We start from the raw sequence: 26411 nt of genomic DNA on the forward strand, positions 1-26411 counted from the left end.
AAGAAAAGTGTTTTTATCCAGTGAATGTTTTAGTTGCAACACATCACATCTAGCTGAGCTTTTTTTTTTTTGGTCAAGGGTGCAGTATGTATTAAGTTTGGAAATGTCCACATACTTTTGGAAATGTAGTGAGCAGCTCCTGTACATTTACACTTCACAATAACAGCACTTACATTTGACCAGGGCAGCTCTAGCAGGGAAGACATTTGACAAACTGACTTGTTGGAAAAGTGGAATCCTGTGACAGTGCCATGTTGAAAGTCACTGAGTTTTTCAGTACGACGCATTCTGCTGCCAATGTTTGTCTATAGAGATTGCATGGCTGTATGCTTGGTTGTATGCACCTGTTAGCAATTATATATATATATATATATATATATATATATATATATATATATATAGGAATATAAATGCATTTTTATGGTTGGGTTTAGTTACTATGAATGTTCTAAACCATAGATTCCTAAGGGCAGTTTGGTTTATTCTCTTTCATGAGTACATAGTGAATGGTGACAGTTCTTTAGCAATAGAGATAAAGGGTCAATGTTAGGGTAGGGGACACTAGGTAATTCTGTTTGTTGTACTTTTGCTTGTAGATTGGGTAAATGGTAAATGGACTGCATTTATATAGTGCTTTTATCCAAAGCGCTTTACAATTGATGCCTCTCATTCGCCAGAGCAGTTAGGGGTTAGGTGTCTTGCTCAAGGACACTTCGACATGCCCAGGGCGCGGTTTGAACTGGCAACCCTCCGACTGCCAGATAATCGGTCTTACCTCCTGAGCTATGTCGCCCCTATTGTAACTGTGGACCACTACAACAGTTAAAAGGGAAAAATCTTAATTTGTATATGGCACTAAGATTGAGATGAATTTGTTTAGGCCATTACAATCTTCTTTTCACTCTAAATTGCCTATAGGTATGAGTGTGTAAGTGAATGGTGTGTGTGTGTTCTGCGATAGATTAGCGGCCTGTCCATGGTGTTTTCCAGCCTCTCGCTCAATGCACGCTGGAATAGGCTCCAGCACCCCCACGACCCTGACCAGAACAAGCGGGTATAGATAATGGACGGATGGATGGACAATCTTCATTTCACCAAAGTAAGTTAACTAAAGTTAACACGTCTCCGAATGGCCTATTCTTAATGCACCGGTGGATCTGTAGATCATATATAATTGTTAATAAAGCTTTTAATCTTTTAGAAATCCGGGTATTATTGTAGATTCTAACATTAAATACTCCCCACTGTTCATTGTGTAGGGGAATTAATCCAAATAAGCAAACATAAAACTTGAATGGCGTAACCATAGAGCTGGTCAGTAAGGGCACTAGGTAAATCTATTCGTCGTGCTTTCGCTCACAGCGGCACACTCGTGTTTTCTTCCTTGACTCGTAGTTTACAAACCAGCCACTCGCGTGTCAGAGAGGAGCTGCCAAATGGGGTTTTCCTGAAGGCGGTTGCTAGAGTGGATATTGTATCGAAATCGTTGTGTAGTTAGCGAAACAGCATAGCCATATTAGGCTACAAGCCCGTGAGCTAGCAGTCTTTTTTTCGGTAAAACAGCGATGTTGTCATTGCGTGACAGTAAAATGCTGTATAGTAGCTAATGTTAGCTAACAACACACCAGTAATCGACTGTATAGACTAAAATCGGAAACTACAATGTTCTTGGAGGACTTAATATTAAGACGCTGATACGGTAAGTTTAATTGTCTTGCTACCTGATTTGCTTGAAGTGTAGCTTACATGAACCTACAGAGGCTGGCATTTCACATCATATTAAAAGAAAACGGGCAGTTATCAGTACTATTCTCGGAGGCAGATCGCTAGCTAGCTAAGTTAGTATACTGTAACTTCGATGTTCTTATAGGTCTACAAGAGAGCATTCTAAAAGTTGAGAAGCTGATCTAGTTTGTTAGCCACTTATGTGAGGATGATGCCTCTCAAAAAAGTTCAGGCGTTGAACACATTAGCAAATTGCTCGACACATTGGCACTATTACAACGAATCTCAGTTTTATTTGACTTTTTAAAATCATTATTTGTTACACATGATTGTAAGTAGATAGCCTAACGTAAAGCTGTCCAGTTGAATACAACTACAACGTTGGCTAGCTAGTGCTACACATGTAGCTAGCTAGCTAACGTCAACGATCTATCGATAGTCATATAGCCAAAGCAGGTAGTGTAGCGCTGATGTTACATATAGAAAAGTGTCACCGATAATACAACTTTCTAAGTAGCTAGCTAACCAAACTTACTTAGTTAAGATAGTATGAAATAATATACGAATGTTCATTATAATTTAGGCTAATAACGTTGTTTTGCTAGTTTATCCTCCTTGCTACCAGTCATTTCCTGAAACAATAGCTAGCCAACGCTACAGTCTCATTTGTCATTCTTGATTATATTTTAAAAGTTACTTCGTTTAGTCTGTCCAGATATTAAAGATGATTTTCAGTACATTAATACCTAAGTGAACGTAACTCATAACGTGCTCGTTGACTGTAGCTAGGCTAGCTACATATGGCTTAGCTTGTCTGTACGGTTTAGAGAACTTCCTTTCTTTGTACCTCGCTAGCTGGCTAGCTAACGTTAATCGTGTTGTGCACCATTGAACGTGGGTTGTCGAAGTCGGAATCCTGAAAATGCATCGTGACATGCCAAATGTGCTAATAGCTGTAGTTCGTCCAAACATGTCAAAATGATATATACGTTATGTTTCTAATATTATAATGGTAGGTGTATACATGATGTATCATCAGCAGCAATTCATACTCTTAACGATAAGAATAGGGAGAAGTCTTTTTGTAGCAAAACGCGTTCTGTTCAGCGGAAATGCCATATCAAATATATGTTTGCGCTTGCATAAAATGTTATTTTACAAAATCTGAGTTAACATGACAGTGTCTGAAGTCCCATGAATCCATGGATTTTTTTAAAAACCTGTTTAAAGTTTGATCTAAAAATGAAGTGGTCTCCTTGACATATTCTGACTGATGACTGGGACTGAATTAAATGTATGAGCCCGTGTTGAATACATGTTATGTGTTTGTTTTAACCTGATGTTTATTTTCTGTGTTAAAAAAAATTAATAATGGAAATGCATATTGATTACATTATTATATTATCCTGACCCGTCCAGCAGATAAAGACAGGGTGGGTGTGTATCCTGTGCTCATTAACATTCATATCCGTTAGACATGTCATACGCAAACCATTTCTCGTTGCCAGGTGAGAGCCGGTTAGTGCAAATTTTCCTATGCAGTAGCATTACACTACCAGACAAGATGATAGAAAGCAACATAAATTAGGCTTTACCATGGTATAATTGAACCTGAAGATCATTCACTGTTTAATAACGTCGTAACAATGAGCTACTGTACACTGACATTAGACTCTACAGCAGTTTGAAACTCCGGACTTTACACCTAAATAAAGAGAGGCTTTGATTCCTCGTGTCTAAGCTTGAAAATGGGCATTGCAAATGCTAACTGTAAGGTTTGTTGCAATAGTGCAGTGCCTGTGGGCTCCAGAAATAAAACCCATTTCTTGTGGGTCTCTTCATTTTTGGGAACAGAAAAAAGCATATTGCTTTCTCTACAATGCTTAGGCATTTTCAATTTAGCTTGCCTTGCCTGCACAAAACAGTGGCAAGAGCCTCATTTACATATTACATGTAGGAAGGATTTCACTGTGCTTAGCATTTTTGTTGTGTAAATAACACCCAATTAACCCTGCCCACTGAAAACATGGCTTTTAGCCCAGGGGGAAAGCAAGGGGTAAATCAATTGCGGCACAAGCTTTTATACATTATTTTGTTTTTCGCAAGAATCATTTTAAAATGCACTATATGGCCAAAAGTGTGTGGACACATGACATTCAATATCTCATACAAAATATGAGCGTTAATATTGAGTTTGTGCACCCTTTGCCGCTATAACTAGCCTACCTCCACTGTTCTGGGAAGGCTTTATGTTTACTAGATGCTGGAGCATTGCTGCAGAGATTTGTTTCAGTTCAGCCAGATGAGCGTTTGTGAGGTCAGGCACCGACTGGGCGATTAAGGCTTGGCTCGCCGTCAGCTTTTCAATTGATCCCAAAGGTGTTGGATTGGGTTGAAGTCAGGGCTCTGTGCAGGCCAGTCAAGTTCTATATGTTATGTGCCCGGGGGCATTGTCATGCTGAAACAGGAAAGTCCTTCCTCAAACCTCCTTGGGAAGCACAGAATCATCTAGAATGTAATTGTATGCTGTAGCATTAGCATTTACCTTCATTGGAACTGAGATGCCTAGCCCAAAACCATGAAAAACAGCCCCAGACTGGGGGGTGTGCAGATATGTTTGGTCATACTTGAAGTGGTGAATTCCTTTTATTAAGAATTTTCAGTACAGACTGCACCACATGTGTTGCCATGTTATTTTGTAAATATAGGCTAACTCTAAGAGAAAATGTTCTTTCATAGGGATGGGTGCTATGAAAATTCTGGGGTGGATGGATAACCAGTATTTGTCTGCCCAAAATGTCTGGCTTTGTAATTATTGTACATCTCTAGTCATTTTCAGTTCATTTTCAGACTTTTGCAGAATTGGTTTTTGTCCTTGGCTAGGGTCGTTATCTGCGTATTAGCAGTTCCAGACCAGAGGAGACCCAGAGGCATGTCATTGTGCATCTTGGCCTTGTCCTCCTCTCATTACAGCCACAAGGAGCCTGGGATAGGTTGTGCGATTCGGGTATGACTGGGAGGCCACGCAAGCGTTGTCCGCCAAATGATATGCATGCAAAATGTCTCATTTCGTAGCATATCGCTGTATGCTGTAGCCTACATCTCAATGTCTTGGATTTCCTTAATGAAAGTATGAGAAACAACCTTGCATATTAATGTAAAAATTAGTTGTTTATACAGTAAATAGTTTTGCACAAAATCTGACACCAATGAAAAATAAGGTGCTTAAATAAGTAAAGTATATCAAAAGTAGAAATTTTCCACGAGATTTAGTCTGTGAAAGTGGTGTTTCCTTCACATCAGTTGGAACATTACCCCGACCCTTCAGTTACCCTTCCAGACTCTTGTTCAACTGTGGAAAATGGTTGAAGTTTGCCAGTGAACTGTAGAGAGTGAGAAATACAGTTCCCCCATCTACCCCTGACTGAAACAAAAGCACTGCTGTGTCAGACCAGTGGGAGTTTGGGCTGTCTGTGTGGGATGATATGGCCATGTCAGTCTAGGCCTGGCATATTTCTCTGTGTGTAGTTCTCAGGTCATTGTGGAATTCTCCAGCCTGCTGTCCAGCCTGCCTTCAGGGTAGTGAAGGAACATGTTTTCATCTTGGTTTTATGGCTCAGTGTGGGATGTTGAAGCCAAAGAAGGGTCAAAATCATTTCATACTTTGAGGCATCGCAATTTTGTGTGTATAATGATAAGCTGTAAAATGTCTAGGCCTATTGATAATGGGTGACCATTCTTCGTAATGGGATAGGCACGGGTGCAGTGGTCACGTTGTGCCATGCTAATATACCAGCAGTATGAATTGTGGTTTCTATGGTTAGTAACATTCCTTCTGAACTAGCTTGTTGTTAAATTTTAATTATTTTTTTTTTGTAATTTATTCTTATGGATAAGCCTCATGGCCGTGGAGCAAATCTGGACCATGTCAGTACTGACTCTTAGCCATTAGCTCAGTTGGCATTCATTGCTATCTAGTGACCCCTACTGGTCAATCAGGAGCTGTGGACTGCATGCAAAAGTCGTGTATGATAGGTCTTCCTCTGCCCTGTGCGGTCTTCGGTGCGAAAAGAAGCATCTGGCAACACCACATGTTTCAGGGGAGATGTCTACACTCTCCCCAATCGGCAGTGGGATTCACATCATAAGCGTGGCTCCAGTTGCAGACAATCAGCCATTCTGAATTGGGATGGAAATCGGAATGTAAATTTGGCAACACTACCTTCAAATTCAAAATAAAGATGTTGCCCTTAGCTTTGGGGCTTTGACCTTTAGCTGATAGCTAATGCTTTTACCTTTGGAATCTTTGGGCAAGTGAGAGGCCTGGGTTCAAATCCCATCTTTGGAAAATATCTAACTTGTTAGATTAGACTATTTGTAGATAAGTTTGTCATTAATTAATTTAATTTAAAATCACTTAGATTTTGTTAAGATTTCGTTTAAAACACTCGAACATTCAAAAGTGTCAAAAAATTGTTGCTCGTTTTGTGTAGTGCTTATGTAGGCCTATTTGTTTGATTATTAGCTGCTGTTCAGTATTGATAGGCTATGAATGGCATTAATGTTAAAATGTTTTTTCTAAATATTTCTGAGAGAAAGCAATGGCCATTTGCACAAGAGTGTTGAGGGTGCCGGAGAGGGCTGAGTTAAATTTAGTGTCAGTGCTTCAAGTGAGGTATGGGAAGGTGCGAGGGGTAGGGCAGGGCAGATTGTATCACTAAGGAGGAGAGGCTCAACAGGTTTGATGTTGTGGAAAGCGATGGACCTTTTGTTTGTGTTATGGGGTGAAGGTAGTGGTATGTTGAAGACACTTGTGGTCTGCTAAAGGGAATGGTAGGGGATGCAAGTTATCAACGGCTTGATCAGCGCAACAGACCAGATCAAGTGTGTGACCTTTTGAGATGTGTAGGGAAGTTGACATGTTGGGCCAGAGAGAAGCAGTCGAGCACAGATTTGAAATCGGAGATGAGTTTACAATCAGGCAGATCAACATGGACATTAACATCACCCAACGGTAGAACAGGAGAAGAGAGAGAAAATGCAATGGTGGGCAACTCTGATAACTCTGAGATAAATGAGGAGTTGGGTTTGGATGGAAGATAGAGTAGAGGAGTGATCATGTAGCAAGGTGATTTAAAAGCAATGTATTCGAAAGGTGACACAGGCGGTAGATTCAATTCACTCATTCTAAATTTTACAAAAAGAGCTATTGTGAATTAACCTATTCAGGAGTGACTGCATTCTTCTTAAAATTTACCCCCCTATTATGTTTGGGGTTAGTTTGATCCCATTCAGTGTTTCATGTGTTAAAAACCAGTTCAGGTTTTAAACTGCTCAAACTTTAACTTACCTCAGATTCTAAAATGCGAAGTTTCTCACAGATTTCTAATAGGCATAAAAGGCTAGTCACTTGGGAGATATTAAGAACGTGACACACAGAGTGTGAACATTTTTCCATTACAATAGTGTTGTGTTGGCTTAAACTGTTGGGATCACTTTGACCCCAAACATAAAAGGTGTCGTAAAATGTCAACATAAATGTCAACTGGTTAATGCCAGTCAGGGATTTTCAGAAAGAAGATTTTCAAATGTCTCATCTCATGTTGTTATTCAAGATTGATCCTGTAAGCATCTCTGACTCAAGGGAAATTGAAATGAGATGAGTAGTGTGTTCTGTCGTTTCTTTTTTAAAAACTGGCAAGCCAAACAAGCTGTTGCTTTGCCCTTGGAAGCATATGTGGGTGAGTGTGGTTATGCAACTTTACCTTTGACTCAAACAGTGTACAGAAATGGAGGCTGTATTATGCATATTCCTTGGTTGCAAAGTTTGTGCACATTGAAGGTTGGGTGCAGAACAGTTTCTTGAGTATTGTTAATATCCAGAAATTGATTATCTCAATCAAACTAGCCTACTTTGAACTGATTAGAACGCTAAATATAAGGCCATTTTTGTAATTTTAAGAGCAACTCAGATAGCCTACATCATAACTAATAAAAAAAATCTATGTTGTAAGAAGATATTTTGGTCTGTAGCCAAATCAGTATTGTCTCTGTGTCAGTCTCAGTCTCAACTTCACAGCAATGTTTTCCTGCTAGTGTCACCACAGTATTTTTAGCACAACTGTGTGCAACCTTGAGTGATATTGCTCAGGTACTTTAATGAACATAAGTAGTCTTTCAGAGTGCAGGGCATATCTGTTTGTGGGCTGTTCATCCATCCACAACTAAGGTTCGATTTATTGATGATGTCGTCAAGTATTGGGCCTAGCTATATATTTGGTTGCCTGTTGGAAAGGTTATCAATAAAGAGGAAAACAGTTGGTCCAAAGGAAATGGTATTTCTTTCACACAGTGATTGTGTTGTTTATGTAGTTTCTGATTAACTTTGTGCTTGTCAACATTTTGCATATTGTCAGGTGCTTGTCAGTTAGCAGCCCATTTAACAGGTGATAATGGTATGTGATTTAGACTATTTTGAACAGTCTGTTATTATGAAGTTTGTAGCTATGTTTATTGTAGGAATGTAGAAGTGTTTATTAGAGGCTGTGGTGTGAATTACCCAGCTGGAGTTCACTGATGTCTGAAATGAAAGCCAAGAGGCTGTAATTTGTCTCTAAGGACTGCGATTCAGCAAAGCCTGGAATTGTCATATTGCAGCATGCTTTTTATCCCATTCATCAGTGCTAGTCGTATAATAAACCAATTGAACTTTCAACATTTTAGCTATTGGGATATTACAAAAGGCAACTATGCATGCATAGTGGGAATGTGGTGAAGTAACGAGACTTCTTTTTAAAAAAACATAGCAGTTTTTTAATTTTGTGCTTTATACCTGTCTGTATGAAACGAAGTAGCCTACATATTGGATGAATGTATTTGAAGATGATTTCACTGGACTGCTGAAGCATGTGTACAAAAGTGTAGTGTGTCTTACAGAAATAAAGAACTAGGCCTAAATACCGAAAAATCTTTTTAGGTGGGCACAAATCTATTTGGGCAGGCCATCATAATAAATTCATTGTATGGGAAACACTGGAAAAGGTGTAATATATGAATAGGCATCAGACTGTGTGATTCATAACAGTCCCAACATATGATTACGCAATGTTACAGGACTGAGAGGGGGGGTCTGTAGCCCATGCATATGTGTGTATTTTAGTGAGAATTTCATGCCTTGTGATGCGGCAGATGGTTTTATTTTGCAGGGTGAGATTGTGACCGTTACTAGAGGAGAACACTTTTCAGCCGAGCCGAAGATGGAGCTCTACTGGTACATGTGAGTCCAGTTCATTAACGTTTAACCATATGTGAGGGAACTGAAATGTGCTTTTTATAGTTGACTTGTAAATCTAAATTTAAGACTTGCGCCCACACCTATAACCCCCCCCCCCCCCCCGCGCACACACACACACACACTTGCATTCATGACGAATCAGTCTTTTTCCACCCGGTGTAGCCTATTCATTTTCCATTGGAATCCAGCAGCTGTGTTTGAATGCCATTTCAAGGTTAGTCCAAGGTGTTTCAGGGAACAATAATCTTTTATGGCCTAGACGTCCAGAGAAAGTATTTGTTATACAGAGTTATATTTCTGCCACAATGGCTATCTTAATCAGTTAGGCTAAATCAGAACTTCATGGTCCAAAATGGCAGTACAGGGAGTCTTCCATTGTTAACTTAAAATTGTTTCCAGAATTATAAGCCACGATTCTGAAAATTCTAATATCTGAAATTCAGACAGCAGGGAAGTCTTCAGGGGTGCAGTGAATTTGTGTTGCATTGGCGTGTCCTTTTTATGAAAACATACATTTATTGTCGACATATTTCTTTTTTCTTTTAGAATTGTGATTATATTCATCATCATAAAGATTTTCTTCTACATCTGCTGGTACCGCTCACGCCAGCGGCAGCTGGCTGCGTACCTCAGCAACCCACGCAACGCCCAGATCGTCATCGTCGGGGGCAGGGCCTACCTGCACCAGATGTGCGAGACGCAAAACGTGAGTACGCAAAGACTTCCTCGCAAGCCATTCAGACACACTGGCTGCGCCTCAGGGAAAGTAGTAGGTTGAATGTTGAGTACCAGGGAAAGCAAAAACGTGCATACTGTTTATCAGACAGAGTGTGCGTGTGCTCCTGGTGCTTTAGGCAGTGCTCATACTTTCGCCTTAGAGGTCACTGCACTGTTTCAGTTCCAGCAAGGCCTCTCCCCCTTTCAAGTTGGCTCTGTTTGACTAGGCTGTCCTGAATAGCACGAAACTGTAATGAAGTTCTTTGGCTTGTGTGTTTTGCTGGGTGAGCCAAGTCCCACACCTTTTATAGTCCCTACTGCCATACTGAAAGACACTTTAGACAAATATCAGCTTGGTGGACTTGTGTCAACAGTCTTGTTCTGAATGCGAATGAGTATTGACCTTGAAATAAAGCCATACAGTCCTAGTTCATGTCACTTCTGGGTTTATAGTTCAGCTGTTGAGTGTAGTGGAATATATTTATTTATTATTAGCCGCTGTATTTAGAAGGAGTAGGCTAATCAAGTGATTTTCACAAGACTGTTGTGGATATTATGGCTGGCTATCCTAGCTAGGAGAGTGAAGTGACAGGATTTAAAGAGGCTCAACTATTTGGAGATTTTTCACTAACATCTCAACAAGCCTTGTGAAAGGCACAGGCAGAAGCTCAGTCTCTCAAAACATGGAAATAACGAGAGTGCTAGGTAAGAGTTAGTCTTTCTACATCTGGTCTGTTGTTGGCAAAGTATAAATAAGAAGAAAAGAGAGACTGAAGAAAGAATATTGTACAATGGTGTTTTTATCCTCTTTAAGCTTTGGTTATTCCAGCCAAACCTGCAGGCATGCTTGATAGCTGATATGTGATATTTACATGCAGTCTTCAGGAGTGCTTGAAGACCCAGGCTGGGCCATAACATTTAAACCTATGAAAGTTTTAAAGGGATTTTTTATTTTCAGTGCTCCTTTTATATTGAATTTGTTCCCTTACTTGAGCATTGCAGTGTCCTTCCTCAAGTTACACGCCTAAAAACATTTCACTGTAATCATTAAAATTCCTTGGACTGAAGGTCACCGTTTTAAGAATTGGACCTCTCTAGCATCCCACTGTGATTGCAGTTGTGTGACACAATAAGAAGGTTTAGAAAATTGTGAGCCTCTTACTGCATGTGGAAAACAGCTTTCTCATAAAGATTAAGAAGTTCCAGATGCTTGAATTACAAATCTATCACGAAAGGCATATTTCCACGTTTTATCCAAATAAAAACTGTCATGCTGACCATTTGAACCCTGATGAGATCACTTCGAAGTTCCTGCAGTCTGAACTGGAGCAGGATTAACCTTGTTCATGGAAATTTTGATCTAATAATGATGGGAAATACTGGAGGTGGCTTAGGCAGTGTTCACACCGCCGTTTTCGTACCCATCAGTTGTCCAATTAAAAAGTTCACCGGAGTTGAAATGTCACTGCACAGTAGTACATCAACCAATAAGAGGCAGGGTTGTGCAAGCAGGGAGTAGACCTAGGCTTTCGAGTCTTGGCATTTTCAAACAAGATGGGAAAACCTGATTGTCACAGTGACTGCTCTGCTGGTGCTGTTCATTACATCTGAAATGTGATGGCTCACAGCCCCTCCATAACCCTGACCTGATGTAAGCAGTTTTGAGATTGAATGGATGGATGGGTATTATTTTATATTTTCTTTTTTTTTTTCCTTGAGAACAACCCCATCCTAAGTACATACAGCCAGTTCTGCAGTTCCTCAGCAGTTGCTAACTGTTATTGTATTACTGACACTTTACCAGGAATACTTATGCATTAAATTGAGCATTCGGTATCCATAAATAGTATGAGTGCTTCAACTGAGAACTTAGTCACTGTCACACATCTACCTCAAGTAATTGTATAAGCAAGCAGGAAGAATGTAATTTAATATAGAATGTTTTTGCTGAAAAGAAACAGAGTTCTTTAGCCTGAAGTCACAAAATGGTTCTAAAATACGGGTAAATGTGGATCTGTACGTCCGAGGTAACACCTTGGTGAGAACTTGCCGAATACCGAAGGGGCGCTGAATGAACAGTGAGTCACAAAGGTAGCTTTAAGATCACTTCCTGGACTTATGTAACTCGTTCCCTGGCGTGTTCCTTCCCTTATGCAGATTTAATGGAATATGCAATGATGTAGCCCCTCGGGCCATGTATAAATCACACTGATGAAAGTGGCGTTTTCACCCAACAAAGGGGCCAGGAAAAGTCAATTGTGACATAAGAGAAGAAGAAACGCCAGAGGACGAAAGGGCTTTTGACTGACGAGGAACCTCTTGGGGAGGAAAATTGCAAGCAGCGCCCCCCCCCCACTGCTGCAGAGCATTAATGTATTCATGGCTGAGCGTGAGGACTGAGGAACGCTAACCACATATAGCAAAGTTGGCAGCAGCAGTCTAAATTAGTACCTTGTGAAAATAAGCCTATGAATATGTATGCAGTGTAATTATAAACTGCGCAATGACGTATACCTCTGTTTTCTCCACTTCATTATCCTCAGTGGATCTCTGAAGTTGAATGTAGTCTACTTTTAGATCATTGCACTTTGCTTAAGGTTGTGAGTGCTACAGCTTTCACCTATCCTGACAAACGATACATTTCGCCCATGCAGTTTTGAACAGATTGGTTCAATCTCTGCACGAATCGGTGTGGAATATTGAATAACAAATATGGAAGTCTGTCTCCAACGGCGGTCCGCTTAGGTTGAATTGCAAATGGGTAGCCGCCTCCATTTTAAATGCAGGTTTTTCGCTTTAACTTGGCAATTGTTTCGGGCCATGTGTGATATTGCTGTGGGTGTTGGACTCATGCTGCTGCTCTCCTCCACAGACGTCAATCTGGCCCAGCTGGTACGGCATCCAGGACGACAGCTCCGTGGGCGAGCCCTCCGCGTCCCTCCCGCCCGCGCCCTCGTACACTCATCTGGACGTGCCCCCGCCCTACGAAGCCGTCTCGGGATGTAAGGGACCCCTCTCCGCCCTCCAGTCTTAATCACACGTCCAATCTGTCGCACATTTTACATAAAGCCTGCTTCCGGAAGATTCTGGTGCCCCGACACCGACTGTTTACTGCTTCTTACTTTTTCTTGAATTACTTTTTATTTTTTGTTTTTCTATTTGAATGCCGCACGCCCATTTGTAAAGTGTAAAATTTGTAAAGTCCAGTGAGAAATGTTACATGTGTGCCCCTCTCAGAAATATAGAAAATGATTAGCTCATTTTAATAATTGTGTACATATACAAAGATGAAACCCGTAAAAAAATTCAAATACCTTATAAGAAGTAATATTTGCTCCAAACCATGTTTACAGCTAAAAGAATAAATCGGTGGTTAATTTGTTGGAATTTAATGTGTTCCTCAAAAGCACTGTTTTGCATTTTATAACAGCACTTGGACTGTAGAAACACCCTCTCCATAGGTTTCACAGGTCGGAAGAAAAGGGGAGAAAGGGAGAGCCAAAAAAAAAACTATCAAGCCCTAATCACCCCCTGTCCACCACCACACACACACACACACATACACCTTTCTGACTATAAAAGCTGTTAGCATTCACAGTGAATGGCCTTTTTAGGTCAGAGAATCTTCTCTCAATGCCCATTTTGCCTTGTTCAGAGCCTTGGGTTAAACAACACGGGCCCTGTGCTTTAAGGTGAATTAAATAACTTGAGTAGAAATCTGTTATGTCTGCAAGAGAGGCTGTACCCCACTCTGGCCATCGCCATTATTATATAGAAGAGCGTACCACAGAGTCGAGTTGGAATCAGGGCTTGTTTTCTGTGTCATGACTCCCACTTGTCTCTTTGTGTAATGAGTCGTTTGTCTGTGGTTTACGCCGGGTTATTTGAAGGGCACAGAAAATAAGTGGGAGAAGTAGACCTACAGCAGCAAAACGGTGCTTTTTTATTTCCTAATGGGGACTTTTCTTCATTGCGTGCACATGCCTCTTATTGACAAACCTAGATAAGTAGGGCTTGAACAGATAGCCAAGACGATGCTTCATTTTGAGATCTGAACCTGATGAGGAAAGCGCGGGCAGTGTCAGTAAAGGTCGCGAAAGTTGTTGGAAAGCACGTAATGTTTTGTCTAGCATTTACGCCCCTTAGCCGCCGCCAACACAGTTGTTAATTCTGAGGTTGTGTGCAGAGAGCACTATGGTGGCTGCAGCGTTTGGTAAACACACAGCTGTGTCTGTCTCAGGGGCAGGGAGTCATCCCCGAGCATTATACTGTGCGTTGGCTGGCCTTCTGTTTGCTTGCCAGCGACTTGTCTTGCCTTTCCAAACTGAGCTCCTCCCCTGACGGGGGAGAAGGGTTTTAAAGGGGAAGTCCCAAATTCACTTCTCTCTTGGCGCTCTCTGTCTCTCCCTCTCTCTCTGTCTCCCCTTCCCCTCCCCCCTCGCTCTCGCTCACACACACAAGACACATACACGTCATTTTAGATGTTATTATGCTGGATAAATATTATTATTTTTGATGATTACGTTATGTGCATTTCAGACTTGAAAAATGTAAGCTTATATCATACAGTATGTTAGGCATAATTATATGAATTCAGACTTGGAGTGTCTTGGCTTTTGCCTTTAGTCAGATGGTGAAACTATTTTTAACTAAAAGGAAGCATGGCGTAATGACCTTCTTAAATGACTGCCTCCAAGATTGCTTAGGTTGCTTGTGTAGTTGCACACTATGCAGGCAGTACAGAAACTGCTGCTACCCCAAGGCTTCATTGAAGAGTATTTTAACATCAGGTGACCCCTACTGATCATCAGCAATTCAAACTAGGAATGAGAAAGGGATTTTCCTAAATATTTTTTTTTATGACAATGGAAAAAAAATTTATGAACTCCCTCCATTTGTTCCCTATTATGTACTGCAGTGAAAGCAGCCATCAGGATCTACAACTGTTCTTTTTTTCCTAATCCACCAAAAATTTTATAAGGAGCCACATTTTTCAGAGATGCAATCTTAGCAGCAGGATGTGGCGGTATAAACATTTGATGCTCAAATACCAGACAGATGACTGTGGCGTACAGTCATTTACTTTCCCATTTCTTTCCTGTTTGTGTAATTCCAGAGATTCTGGCTCATGCTCAGTTTTTTACAAGCAGCAGCATTACTGTTGATACATTATCATTTAGACCTAGGTATGCTTAGTTCTGGTCTGTATTTTTTCTTCAGACCTGTGGCATCGACATGACCTGAATCCAGGGGTTTCCAGGCTCGATGAACGAACGTCATCTGACATTAGGCTCGAGTTTCTTATTAATTTGGTTTTGTCTCCTCCTCTACAGCAGATGACCTGAATCCAGGGGTTTCCAGGCTCGATGAACGAACGTCATCTGACATTAGGCTCGAGTTTCTTATTAATTTGGTTTTGTCTCCTCCTCTACAGCAGATGACCTGAATCCAGGGGTTTCCTGGCTTGATGAACAAATGTCATTAGGCTTGAGTTTCTTGTTCGTTTGGTTTTGTCTCCTCCTCTACAGCAGATGACCTGAATCCAGGGGTTTCCTGGCTTGATGAACAAATGTCATTAGGCTTGAGTTTCATGTTCGTTTGGTTTTTTCTCCTCCTCTACAGCAGATGACCTGAAGCCTCCCCCTTACAGTGAATACGCCCAGAGCGAGGCAGCTGGCGAGACCGTGGCCGTCCCCGTCTTGGACGGCTGCGACTCCTGCAGCATGAGCGACGCTCCCCCGCCTTACACGCCCTGCCCCCCCGGCGCGGGAGGGGAGCCGGAGGAGCCCGCCGTCCCGCTCCCGAGGCCAGAGGAAGGGCCCTCGAGCGCGGGGCCGCGCAGCTAGTTCACGCCCCGTCCTGGGAGGCGACGGGCGTGACGTCCGACTCCGGCGAGCGCCGCGGAGATGGCCAGACAGCACGTACCCACCAAAGCGCCCTGACCTTCTCGCTATCTCGTTTATCGGACGTAACGAGGAACGACTTCAACCTGTGCCATCGCAAATTCAGATAAAACAAATCCTGTCCTACAAAGACTTTCCCAGGACTTTACGTCTGTTGCAAAGGGAACAGATGTTTGGGGAAATGTTTTGAAATGTTGGTCCTGTAACTTAAATAAACGTAAAATAATTGGTCCCCCGACTCTCCTTGGAAAACACAGTGCTGTGCTACTTTTCAACTCCTTTTTCCCCCCAAGCCCATGTCGAAGCATGGGTGTGCGTGATTACAGAAATGTAATGTGAATATTGAGTTGCCTGACCACTAACTCCTTTTAGACAGATACTGTGGTGTATGTTGTTGGGAAAACTTGCAAACACTTATTTTGGCAGTGCTGTGATCACTAGGAAATGAGTAATATGGTCAACATTGTGGTAAGGTGTAGTACTTTAGAGCAAGTGCAAACCATGGAGTCACTAACCTGTTTTCAGTTGGTAACATGCAAAAAGCTTTCATGGATACATGTTTTAACTAAAGAAATGCACTAATTACTGTGTACAAGGCTTAATGTTTCCAGGATATAATATGCAATTATACACAGGGATATTTGTCCACTGATATGTTCCACTTTAATTGTTGAAGAAATGTCAGTACAAAATGTAAGTACCCTAGTTGTGTGGAGTACATACTTGTGTGTACATGGTGTGTGGTACATGCCTACTTACTGATTACATTTTGAAGTTTACTATATAAGCCATGTCTTTCCTAGTAATTAATGCACTGTAAAATACAAATGTTCAAAACTGATCACAAATTGTGGTAGCAGTGCTTGTGTATCTTTCCATATCTGGTTATTAGTACCTGTGAAGAAGCCTTAAGAAGTACTACCTTGTGCATTTTTCCTTGTTCAAATTTTGAACTTGGATTTTATTTCTATATACAAAGCATATGAGACAAGTCAGTGATATTGAACTATGTCATTTCCTGTCAGTACTGTATTTAGTATGAGGGGGATGAGTAAACATTTATCAGTTCTATGGAGTAATATCACGCTTATTTGTAAGGGAATTATTTGTAATCTGTCCTGTAACGCCATTTGTTTATAAATATGAAACGGGACATGTCGTCTTGCAAAGGCAAAACATTCCCAAACGGATAATGTAGCTGGCTTGTGATAGGTCAAGTTTAGGGTATTCGGGCTGTCTAGAAAATTTCAAAATATTGAAGAGGGTGTTTTTGTTTTTTTGTTTTTTTGCTGTGTGAAATGTTAATTTTGGTTTTGGCAAATACTCTTGAATGATGCAGAGATGTGCTGATGAGTTCATGTGCTAATGCCAGCATAATTGTATATTCAATTTCCCAGTCAAATTATGCAAATTATTCTTATTTTTTTAACTGAAATAATACTCTGTTTTATATTTCTGTACCTGAATAAACGATTGAAGATGTTCAATATTAAATGTAATGTAAATTTGTTTGGAAGAATAGCGATGACTTCTTTCTAAAAAAAAATAAATAAATATGGCTGTGATGTAGTGAATCGCACATAACCTCACCTATTATGCCATGAAGGATTTGTCTACGCTGGAAGTCCAACCTTTATTGGTTGCCTCTTCGTTCATAAATGTGCATTGATTGCTAATCCAGTGTATAATTCAGTTGTACAATTTTGTATAAAGTGTTGTCTACCTTGTAAAAAAAGAATGCCTGTTGTTTTATTCCAACGGTGTCACTTGTAGCTGCATTTAATGTTGCACCTGAAATCATGGTTGTGCTAAAATCTGGCCTCATACTGACAAAGATTACATACATCACACAAATTTTATCAGTTTTTTATCAGACAAAATTCAGTTGGTGCTATTAAGCTGATGTTAAAAAGCAATCAAAGAAAAACTGAGTGAGCATCAGAATGTGGCTGTGTTTATGGCAGTATTGTTTTATTTATTGCAGTACGGGAAAATGGAACACAGGACTTAAATATTTAAGTGGTCATTTCATAAAGCCAAATATTCATCCATATGCAACATCAGAAATTGTTATTACAGACAACATTTTTCCACTTAGCCTGCATAAAGCTTGGACCACTGATATCCTATATTTCTGTGCTTTTTTCAGGAACTTCCTGGCTTTAAACACTAGTCTGCAAATGTTGCAACTTTGGCTTCTCAGTCAGATGTTTAAATGCACTTGTAAAGTGAGCTAAATGTAGTTCTGATTTATTTTGCCAGGCATAATTTATTCAAGAAGAATCAAATCAGTGAAATTACAAATGTGTATGCTTAGGGTTGTTTTATTTCCAGCACTGTTGCATAGTGATTGCTTCATTTTTAAATTAAGCAATTGCTGTGCAACAAAATAAATTTGTTATCACTATCATGTGAAGTCTGAGAATACCAGAAATATCTACAATGAAAACGTCCTGCATCCAAATTGGAGCATCATTAAAATTTTGATTCAGACCCATTCAAGGATAAGGTATGACAGTTACAAAGCTGTTTGTGATGAAGAAATCAAATTATATGGTTAAATATAATTATGCAAAACTGTGTATTGGTAAGGAAATACTTTGTGGCTGTCCAAAGAATTTAAATAAAAGTCTCTATTTTTGGACATGTGCAGGACCAGTGCATACAACAACACAACATGTAACCATTAATGTGCCTGTGGCAGATAACCTAAAACTCCTACTGTTTACTGAGGGTGAAAATTGAATCTAGTCTGTGCTCTAACTGCTTTTGAGGTGGTTGAGTTCTCAGATTTCCGTTTTAATTTTTTTTTTTTTTTTTGCGAAGGCTAGTTTGTATCACTTGAAATTTATTTTGATGTTAACATAAGAAAAGTAAATAAAAATTATGAATTGTCAGCCATTTAAAATTATAGCACATCTGTAGGCCCTGGAATATGATTCTACCAACTTTGACAATAGTCTAGTGTATTCAGACATTAGATACCTTAATCCTTTCTGTCTTAATCCTTGTTCTGAACATTAGCAGCTCTAATTCATGTTTTTTTTCTTTTTCTTTTTCATCAGCTAGTGGTTTGAGGCCAGCTGGACCACCTCAATATTCATCAGTGTACCAGAATGTAATGAGTACAAAGCCCACCCATCAGAGCAGCAGGACCTGGAATGCAAACAGATGCTTGTTATTTTTATGCAGTTAAGACTCCCACTCAAAAGCCTCATCTCTGACTTGGAAGGGCCTCTTACTCATAGGCTGTTGTATCCAACTGGTGCCAACTGATCAGATATTCCTGGAACCAAAGGGTCAGTTGCAAGAATCAGACTTCGTCTAACTCCTGGGACTCCAGGATCTTTCCATGGTGCTAAATGATTCCAAAGAGTAGCAGTAGCTGCCAGGAAAATAGTCAAAAAAATGTTTTGCTTTGCTTCTGCTGATCTTCAGAAAGTTTTATGACACTTTTTTTTTCATCTAAAGAGAGACAGTTCCTGTTCTGACTAACAGAAAATGTTATCTAAAAACAAATTTCCGGTCTGAGATGCACAGCATCCCTCAGCACTGAACTTTGTAACACAACCTCCCACAGCTATCAAAAAAAGAATGTGACCTTCAAGTGGGAAAATTACAAGGCCTAGGAATCACTGACATGCTTCACAACATGGACACGTAATTAATTCATAAATTAGTAAGATTTTAACTGTGGATTATATTAAGTAGTTTAACTACCTAATGTATTATTCAAATGAATAACTGAAACTTCAAAACAAATGCTTTTGCCATACTGAAGTGATTTGCTGTAATAGAGAGGTTTATCTGATAATATTTTGTCTTGACACACTGACCCAAACTGGTACAAATGGTCCTAAGAAAATTATTTCAAGCTAAGTCTAACTGATGTTAGTGGGTACTATGTAGTGCTGCCTGAACAAAAGATAAACAAAAAATTTTAATTGTCTAGTTTTTTTTTTTTTTTTTCCCCATTTTAACATGAATGTCTTTAGAAACCAGTTATTATTGTATAAATGTATATACTGTTTTGGCGTTGTCTAATCATCTTTTATAGTACCCAACACTGCATTAATCAAAGACAGTTTAAGAAACTGAAGAGTCTCATCTGCATCAGAAGCATTACAACATGAGGATGTAATTGTGCTGCTAATGTTTATTTATATTTTTGTTTAAAAAAATGAAAAAGTCATGTTATTCTTGACATGTAGTCATGTCAATACCACACATACTTTGACATGTTCATATATACAATATATTTATATATAAGTATTAAATGTTAAACTGCAGTAAATGTCTTTGAAATGTGTGCCTATTTTGGAGAGCTCACACTATATTTATAAGAACTATATTTATAAGCCACAGAATATGATTATTTTTCATTGGAAAAGAAAGCCAGTTGGAGGTACAACAAATAGACTGCTATACTTATTTGATTTTCTTTATAAAGATAATCTCTTTATCGAACATTTAAGAATTTACTGTATTCCAGCAAACCTATTCAACTGAATAATGCAATTTACAAATTTGGTCATGATGCTGTTGTGTAATGTCTTCTTGATATTGTCAGATCAATTTAATACAATAAGAGAAATCAAGGTATTCCTCCAGAACCCATAATGTACTTTATCTTTTTCAAAAATATTCCATCTCACTGGCGATTTGGAGCACACAATTACATTTCTTTTCAATATTCCTGGCACTAAATATCACTCCTTCCTTTCCTCTCTAAAGTACTTGAACTTTCCCAACTTCTCTCTCAGGAGAGCCTGCTGAGACCCTAACCAGTCTGGCTTCAAGCCTGCCCACTCCATTGAGACTGCAGTGCACTTGTTGCTACTGAAACCCTCCTTACTGCTAGACTGCTAGAGCTGCCACACTCCCCTCAGTCCTCATCTTCTTAGACCTGTCTGCTGCTTTTGACACAGTAAACCACTAAGTACTACTTGCCACCCTGACAGATCTGGGAATCTCTGGGCCTGCACCCCCTACCTGTCAAACTGCACCATCAGGTTTCGTGGAGGGGGTTTCTGACTTTGGCACAGACCCCTCTGCCAGTGTTTCCCAGGGCTCAGTCCTGGGCACTCTCTTCTAATCTCTCCACACCAGATCTCTTTCCTGTCCTCTGACACTAGGGTTGTGGCATACATGTCTGCTTGCCTAGCTGACATCACCAGTTGGGTGTCTGCTCACCAGCTCAGACTAAACCTTGACAAGACCAAGCGGCTCTTTTCCCCTGGCAAATCCTGCCCTCTGCAGGACCTTTCTCCTATCGCCATCAGCAACACTACAGTGACTCCTACCCAGACCACTAGTAATGTTGTTGTGACTCTAAGCAGTCAACAGTGTAACACTGGCCATACTGTTGTCCTAATAAGATCATGCAGATTTGCATTTTACAACATCAGCTGAATCAGACCTTTTCTCACTATGAATGCTTTCCAGCTCCAGGGTCAAGCTCTCATCATCTCCCGACTGGACTATTGTAATTCCCTCCTGGCCAGGGTTCCACTCTCCACAGCCCCTTCAGTTTAGTCAACATTTTACCACATCACCCCCTCCTACCTTCCATTACATTACATTACAGGCATTTGGCAGACGCTCTTATCCAGAGCGACGTCACACGATGTCACCTTCCCTCCACTTGTTCCCAGTGGGTGGCTGCATCAAATTCACAACTAGTGCTGGGAAGTGGGTACAAGTCTGCTAAAAGAGCTGCACCCCCATACCTTTAGGCCATGGTCCAGCCATACACCCAAACGTGTTCTCTTAGCTCTGCTGCCACTGGGCACCTAGCTCTCATCTCCCTGTGATGACATGGACGATGCTTCGCCCGTCTTCAGCTCTTCTTCCTACTGGCTCCCCAATGGTCAAATGATCTGCCAATCTCAGTAAGGATAGCAGTCCCTCCCTACCTTTCCGGCATAACCTGAAGACCCATCTGTTCAGGTAATACCTCACCCCCTTCTCGACCCTGAGTCCCATTCCCCTCTTTCCCTATCCTATGTTTCCCTAAAAAAAGCCTTCCCTTCCATATGTTTATTCGTGTGACAAATAATTACCTATCGCTGATGTGTTATGGCCTGACCATTACACTCTCATTAATTGCTACTTGGAATGTTGGAGATTTACGAATCTAAGCCTTTTTGTTGTGTGCTAATTGTAAGTCGCTCTGGATAAGAGCATCAGCTAAATGGTTACAATGTAAAGGTAAATTATAATTTTCTAATTCTAAATTATTACCGAGTTGCATCTTGTTAAACCTTCAACAAGCATAGATGTGTGATCTTTACACATGGATTACAGAGATAATGAAAGGATATTACAGTGATATGAAAGGTCATGCTAAGAGGGCTGAGCTTATGAGTGTTGAATTGAGAAGGCCACATTTGAATTATTGTGTTAAAAACTGCTTGAAACGTTATATGCTGTAGGCTTCTTTTAGAAAAAAAAAAAAGCGACCAATCCCACACTTCTGGCCGACTCTCTCCTGCCCTACAGTTCTGTGGTCCCAACTACTCTCTGTACCAGAGACTACGGAACCTTCTGCAATAAAGTTGTTTCATGGGGGACATTTTATGTAGTTACACTGCGTTCAAGCTGGTCGATTGTCACACGCTGATGTGTGATAGGTCATGGGGGTGGCTGTTTTATGTCATTGACGTTCGTTTGTGAGTGTAGTACTGAAATGACAAATCACATTTAGTTGCATTAATATTCATGGACAATCATGCTACAATTAGTTGACGAACGGATAGTGAAGGATTTAGGAGTAAATCGCTAGCTGACAGCTGTCATAATCGTGTTTGCTCGTTCCCTCCGAATCGTTTAGGCTACTTAGTTTGAGTCAAATACTAGCTAACTTACGTGACGCGTGTAACAAGTATGTCAGAACTTAATCACGGGAATGTTCTGGAGAAACAGACGCAACTATCCAATAATGGCGGTAACAAAAAACGCTGGGGACTGATTGCAACTGGACTTGTTGGGGGGTCACTGATTGCACTTTATGCAGTTGCAACCCCATTTGTCACACCTGCGTTGAGAAAAGTGTGTCTCCCATTCGTGCCTGCTACTCCAGCCCAGATTGAGAATGTTTTGAAGGTCCTGCAACGAAGAACAGGAACATTGGTCGATATTGGAAGCGGCGATGGTCGAATAGTAAGCACGCCGTGTACATACTCATCGTTCGTTTCACCAGTGTACACTTGCCATGATTTAGAAGCTCCGCCCAAGTCTCATGTCTGTTCTCGGTTTTATGACAATAAACGGTGCTGTTACTTTTTTATTGTATACAAATTGATGATACCTTTATGTACACACAAATGATATTACCTTATGAAAAGATGGCATTAAATTGTAGCTAGTCTGTGACTGTGCGTTTCCCCCCCCTAGGTTATGACTTATATTTGCATCCACACACTTACGGACAAGCAAACTCTGCCACACCTATTACATTTTGCCACTGAACTTTCAGTTTTACACAATTTCCGTTTCACTTACTGTGTATTGAATGCACCCCCACCCAAAATATGTTTTACGTCGGCTGCATTTACCATAGGTAATCGCTGCAGCGAAGCAAGGCTTTCGGGCTGTGGGCTTTGAGCTGAACCCGTGGCTGGTCTGGTATTCCCGGTATAGGGCATGGAGAGAAGGAGTTAACCACAACACTGCATTCTACATATCTGACCTATGGAAGGTATTGCTTTGTCAAAACTAACTCTCCTCTCATCTTAAGTTTCCAGTTATGTTTGTAATTGTTTAATTCTTCTTATGATGTATAAATGTACTACTATAAAAGATATGACTATTGTACTGCACACCAGCAAGTTATACGCAAACGGTTTTATTGTCAGTGTCTTTACCGTTTTTTGTTAATATGGCAAGGTGAGTAGTTGTTTGCATTTATTCAGAAGAGCAGCACATCTCACAGGATGTTTTACGGTACTTCTCTGTATGAAACTGTCGCCAGCAGAGGGAGCCATTGCACTACATTTTATTTACTCCTGGGCACTTTACTCAGGATGCTGTCTTTGCTAAAGAGTATAGTTACTCAGTTTCATTTTTCTATTTTTTTTATTTTTTTTTATTTCAACAGTCTATGCTAAGCTAGTCAGAAGAATGTGTTATCTGTCCCATATAACCCCCCTGAAGTCTCAACCTGTATATGTACTGCCATTTAAATGAAATATGATCAACTGCAAGGGCAACCAAATTATTAAAAATAATTAGAGTTTGAATATGTTACGTTTCAGCACCCGTGCATTTGTGTTTTTGGATATCTGAAGTCGGTCCAGTACATTGAAATCACCATTAAATGAGATGCATAACAGTAATGTGGTTATTAATGCCTCTTAGATTGTATCAGCATATACTTCTATTACTGGATGCCTAAGGAAATTAAGGTGAAATGCTGATATTAAAAAAGAACTGTGCATGGAAATGTTTTTCCCCACATGTGGCCTGTGACAGTAATTTTATTTTTCTTTCATTTTTTATTATAATTTATTTTTTTAATATACACAATTGGCATGCTGCATAAATACCTACAACTTTCATGCATGACTTGTAAAATAGTAGCAATAGTAGCAAAACAAGATGTTCAGCTGTCTGGGTAGTGTAGAGGTATAAGCCCTTGCCTACCACCGCAGAGACCCGGGTTCATTTCCCGGCAGCGGTACTTCTGGCTTGGTCAGACATTCCTACGAACACAATTGGCAGTGTTCGCGGGTGGGAAGCCGGTGAGGGGAAATCGTTGCATTAGCTGGTTGCTAATGGTTGGTCGGGGCGCCTGTTCAGGGAGGGGATCTGGGGGAGATAGCGTGAACCTCCGCACGCGTTACGCTCTCCCAGTGAAACTCCTCGCTGTCAGGTGAAAAGAAGTGGCTGGCGACTCCACATGTATCGGAGTAGGCATGTGGCAGTCTACTCCCTCCCCAGGCCGACAGATAGCGCATCGACCAGGACCGTGATACACGCGTTGAATTGGTATAACAACTAAATTTGGGAGAAACTGGGAGAAAAAACAAGATGTTCACTTGCACTTCAATGCTTGTTTCATGTGTGTGATATGCTTTCCATCTGTAACCATTGTAAATTGATGCTGTTCATTTCAGGTCAGTTTTTCTCAGTACACCAATGTTGTGATATTTGGAGTCCCCCAGATGGTAAGTGACAGAGTCTAAATGGCCTGCAGCCTGCCTGTTTAGATGCTTTAGATATTTTAAAATTGGCAATTGGCTTGTTTAAATTTCACAGTGCTTGTAGATTTGCTTTCATCATGTCCCCATAAACTTAGCTAATGTATTCTTCTGCAGCTTAGCTCGAATTGGCTTACTGAATGTGATTATTTATCATCTTACTGTTTTTACAATGTCTTTATCTTGAACCCAGTCAGGGAGATCTTCGCCAAACAATACGAAGTGTAAAGTCTTGGGTCCAAACATATATGTAGTTAAAGCTACACTGTGAACCAGTTTTCTGCTGGCAGTACAGCAGTATCATTTTCTTTTACTGCTTTGTCCTTCACCTTCTAAGACAAGGGCCACGAGAGGATAAGAGCTTGTGCTGTACTATGAAGATTTCCTTCTTCTGATTGATCATTGGGCTGCATTCACTACACGCATAGTTTTGACAAGAGGCCATCGGTGTTGACAAATGGAGCCATCCTCGTGTTCTTCTCTCCGCAGATGGCGCAGCTGGAGGAGAAGCTGCAGGGAGATTTGCAGAGCACCGCCAAAGTGGTGGCCTGCCGCTTCCCCTTCCCCACGTGGGTCCCCGACGACACGGCCGGCGAGGGGATTGACACGGTGTGGACATACGACGCCAAGTCCTTCAAACCGCCACGGGCAGAGTGCGAGAGGGGCGGGGCTCCAGAGAACCGAATGAGTCACAGTGAACAGAGCACGCGAGCAGAGGCTTGAGGAAGCCTCGACCTTCCCGTTTAAACCTGTGCAGATCTCTGCTAATGTGTCTTGTCAAATGACCTAAAATGTCGCCCGGTCTGTCAAGGTCTTGTTACTGAGGCCACCTGGTCACAGTAGATGTTTCAGGGGGGACGGACGTATCCCATTGGAAACAGAATTTCTTTTTTATATTAAAATAATTTAAACCTTGGTATCTTGTGTTGGGAGATTTTTAAAAATTTGTATTATTGTCCAGGTACATTTGGTACCAGAAGGACACTAAAAAGGACTTAGTTTTTGATGTAAGTTTTAATTTGGTGTAATCCAATTTATGACTCAGATGTTTATAGAAAGGGTGGAGTTTAACCTAGTAGGATATAAAATCACTTGCATTAAAAACTAGTAATTCTGTCCGGTTGTGCATGGAATTGTTTGGGGTTAAATTGCAGGCAATGTAATTTGCTAATGTCAAATTTCCAATCAGTGCATCATGCTCGCTGTTTTTCTGCAGACATTAAAGTCTGTCATGAGACACTGATCTTAATTGATACCTGGCGATGCTACAATTTGCTGACTGGTCTTTCATTGTTAACGGGCAGAATTAGTCATACTGAACAGCTGAGTCATTATACAAAACCTGTATAAAAAGTGGTCCCTGGTTTTCTTTGCTGTGGAGCATCTATGATAGGTGTTCTTTGCAGATGTTCCATTGCCATCTGAAGCCCTGGCTTTCAGTGTTCTGATCACTATAATGAAGTTTCTTCTCAACTTGTTCACCATTGAAAATGCAGTTCACTCTTAGTGTTCGTATAGGGTTGTATTACTTTGTGATTCTTGCTTAGTTGCACGTTGAACTTCATAATTGAT

The 26411-nt window shown here is 40.6% G+C and overlaps 2 protein-coding genes across 3 annotated transcripts; both read left to right on the plus strand.

The window, feature by feature from the left end:
* Positions 1-1004: 1004 nt before the first annotated feature.
* Positions 1005-17375, plus strand: si:dkey-118j18.2. Of its 2 annotated transcripts, none has more exons than XM_035415451.1 (5): positions 1005-1099; positions 8931-9001; positions 9566-9725; positions 12609-12738; positions 15359-17375. In XM_035415451.1, exons 1-5 carry the CDS (start codon positions 1064-1066, stop codon positions 15580-15582), a joined length of 621 nt encoding a protein of 206 aa, XP_035271342.1. In that variant the 5' UTR covers positions 1005-1063; the 3' UTR covers positions 15583-17375. The 2 variants fall into 2 exon arrangements, with proteins under 2 accessions (XP_035271342.1, XP_035271343.1); XM_035415452.1 differs by lacking the exon at positions 1005-1099 and adding an exon at positions 1356-1699.
* Positions 17376-22234: 4859 nt separating this feature from the next.
* On the plus strand, positions 22235-25758 carry atpsckmt (fATP synthase c subunit lysine N-methyltransferase). The gene is made up of 4 exons (XM_035412443.1): positions 22235-22800; positions 23201-23338; positions 24756-24806; positions 25329-25758. Exons 1-4 carry the CDS (start codon positions 22525-22527, stop codon positions 25560-25562), a joined length of 699 nt encoding a protein of 232 aa, XP_035268334.1. The 5' UTR covers positions 22235-22524; the 3' UTR covers positions 25563-25758.
* The last annotated feature ends 653 nt before the right edge of the window (positions 25759-26411 follow it).

Source organism: Anguilla anguilla, chromosome 4 (genome assembly GCF_013347855.1).
Source record: "Anguilla anguilla isolate fAngAng1 chromosome 4, fAngAng1.pri, whole genome shotgun sequence".
NCBI classification, from domain to species: domain Eukaryota; kingdom Metazoa; phylum Chordata; class Actinopteri; order Anguilliformes; family Anguillidae; genus Anguilla; species Anguilla anguilla.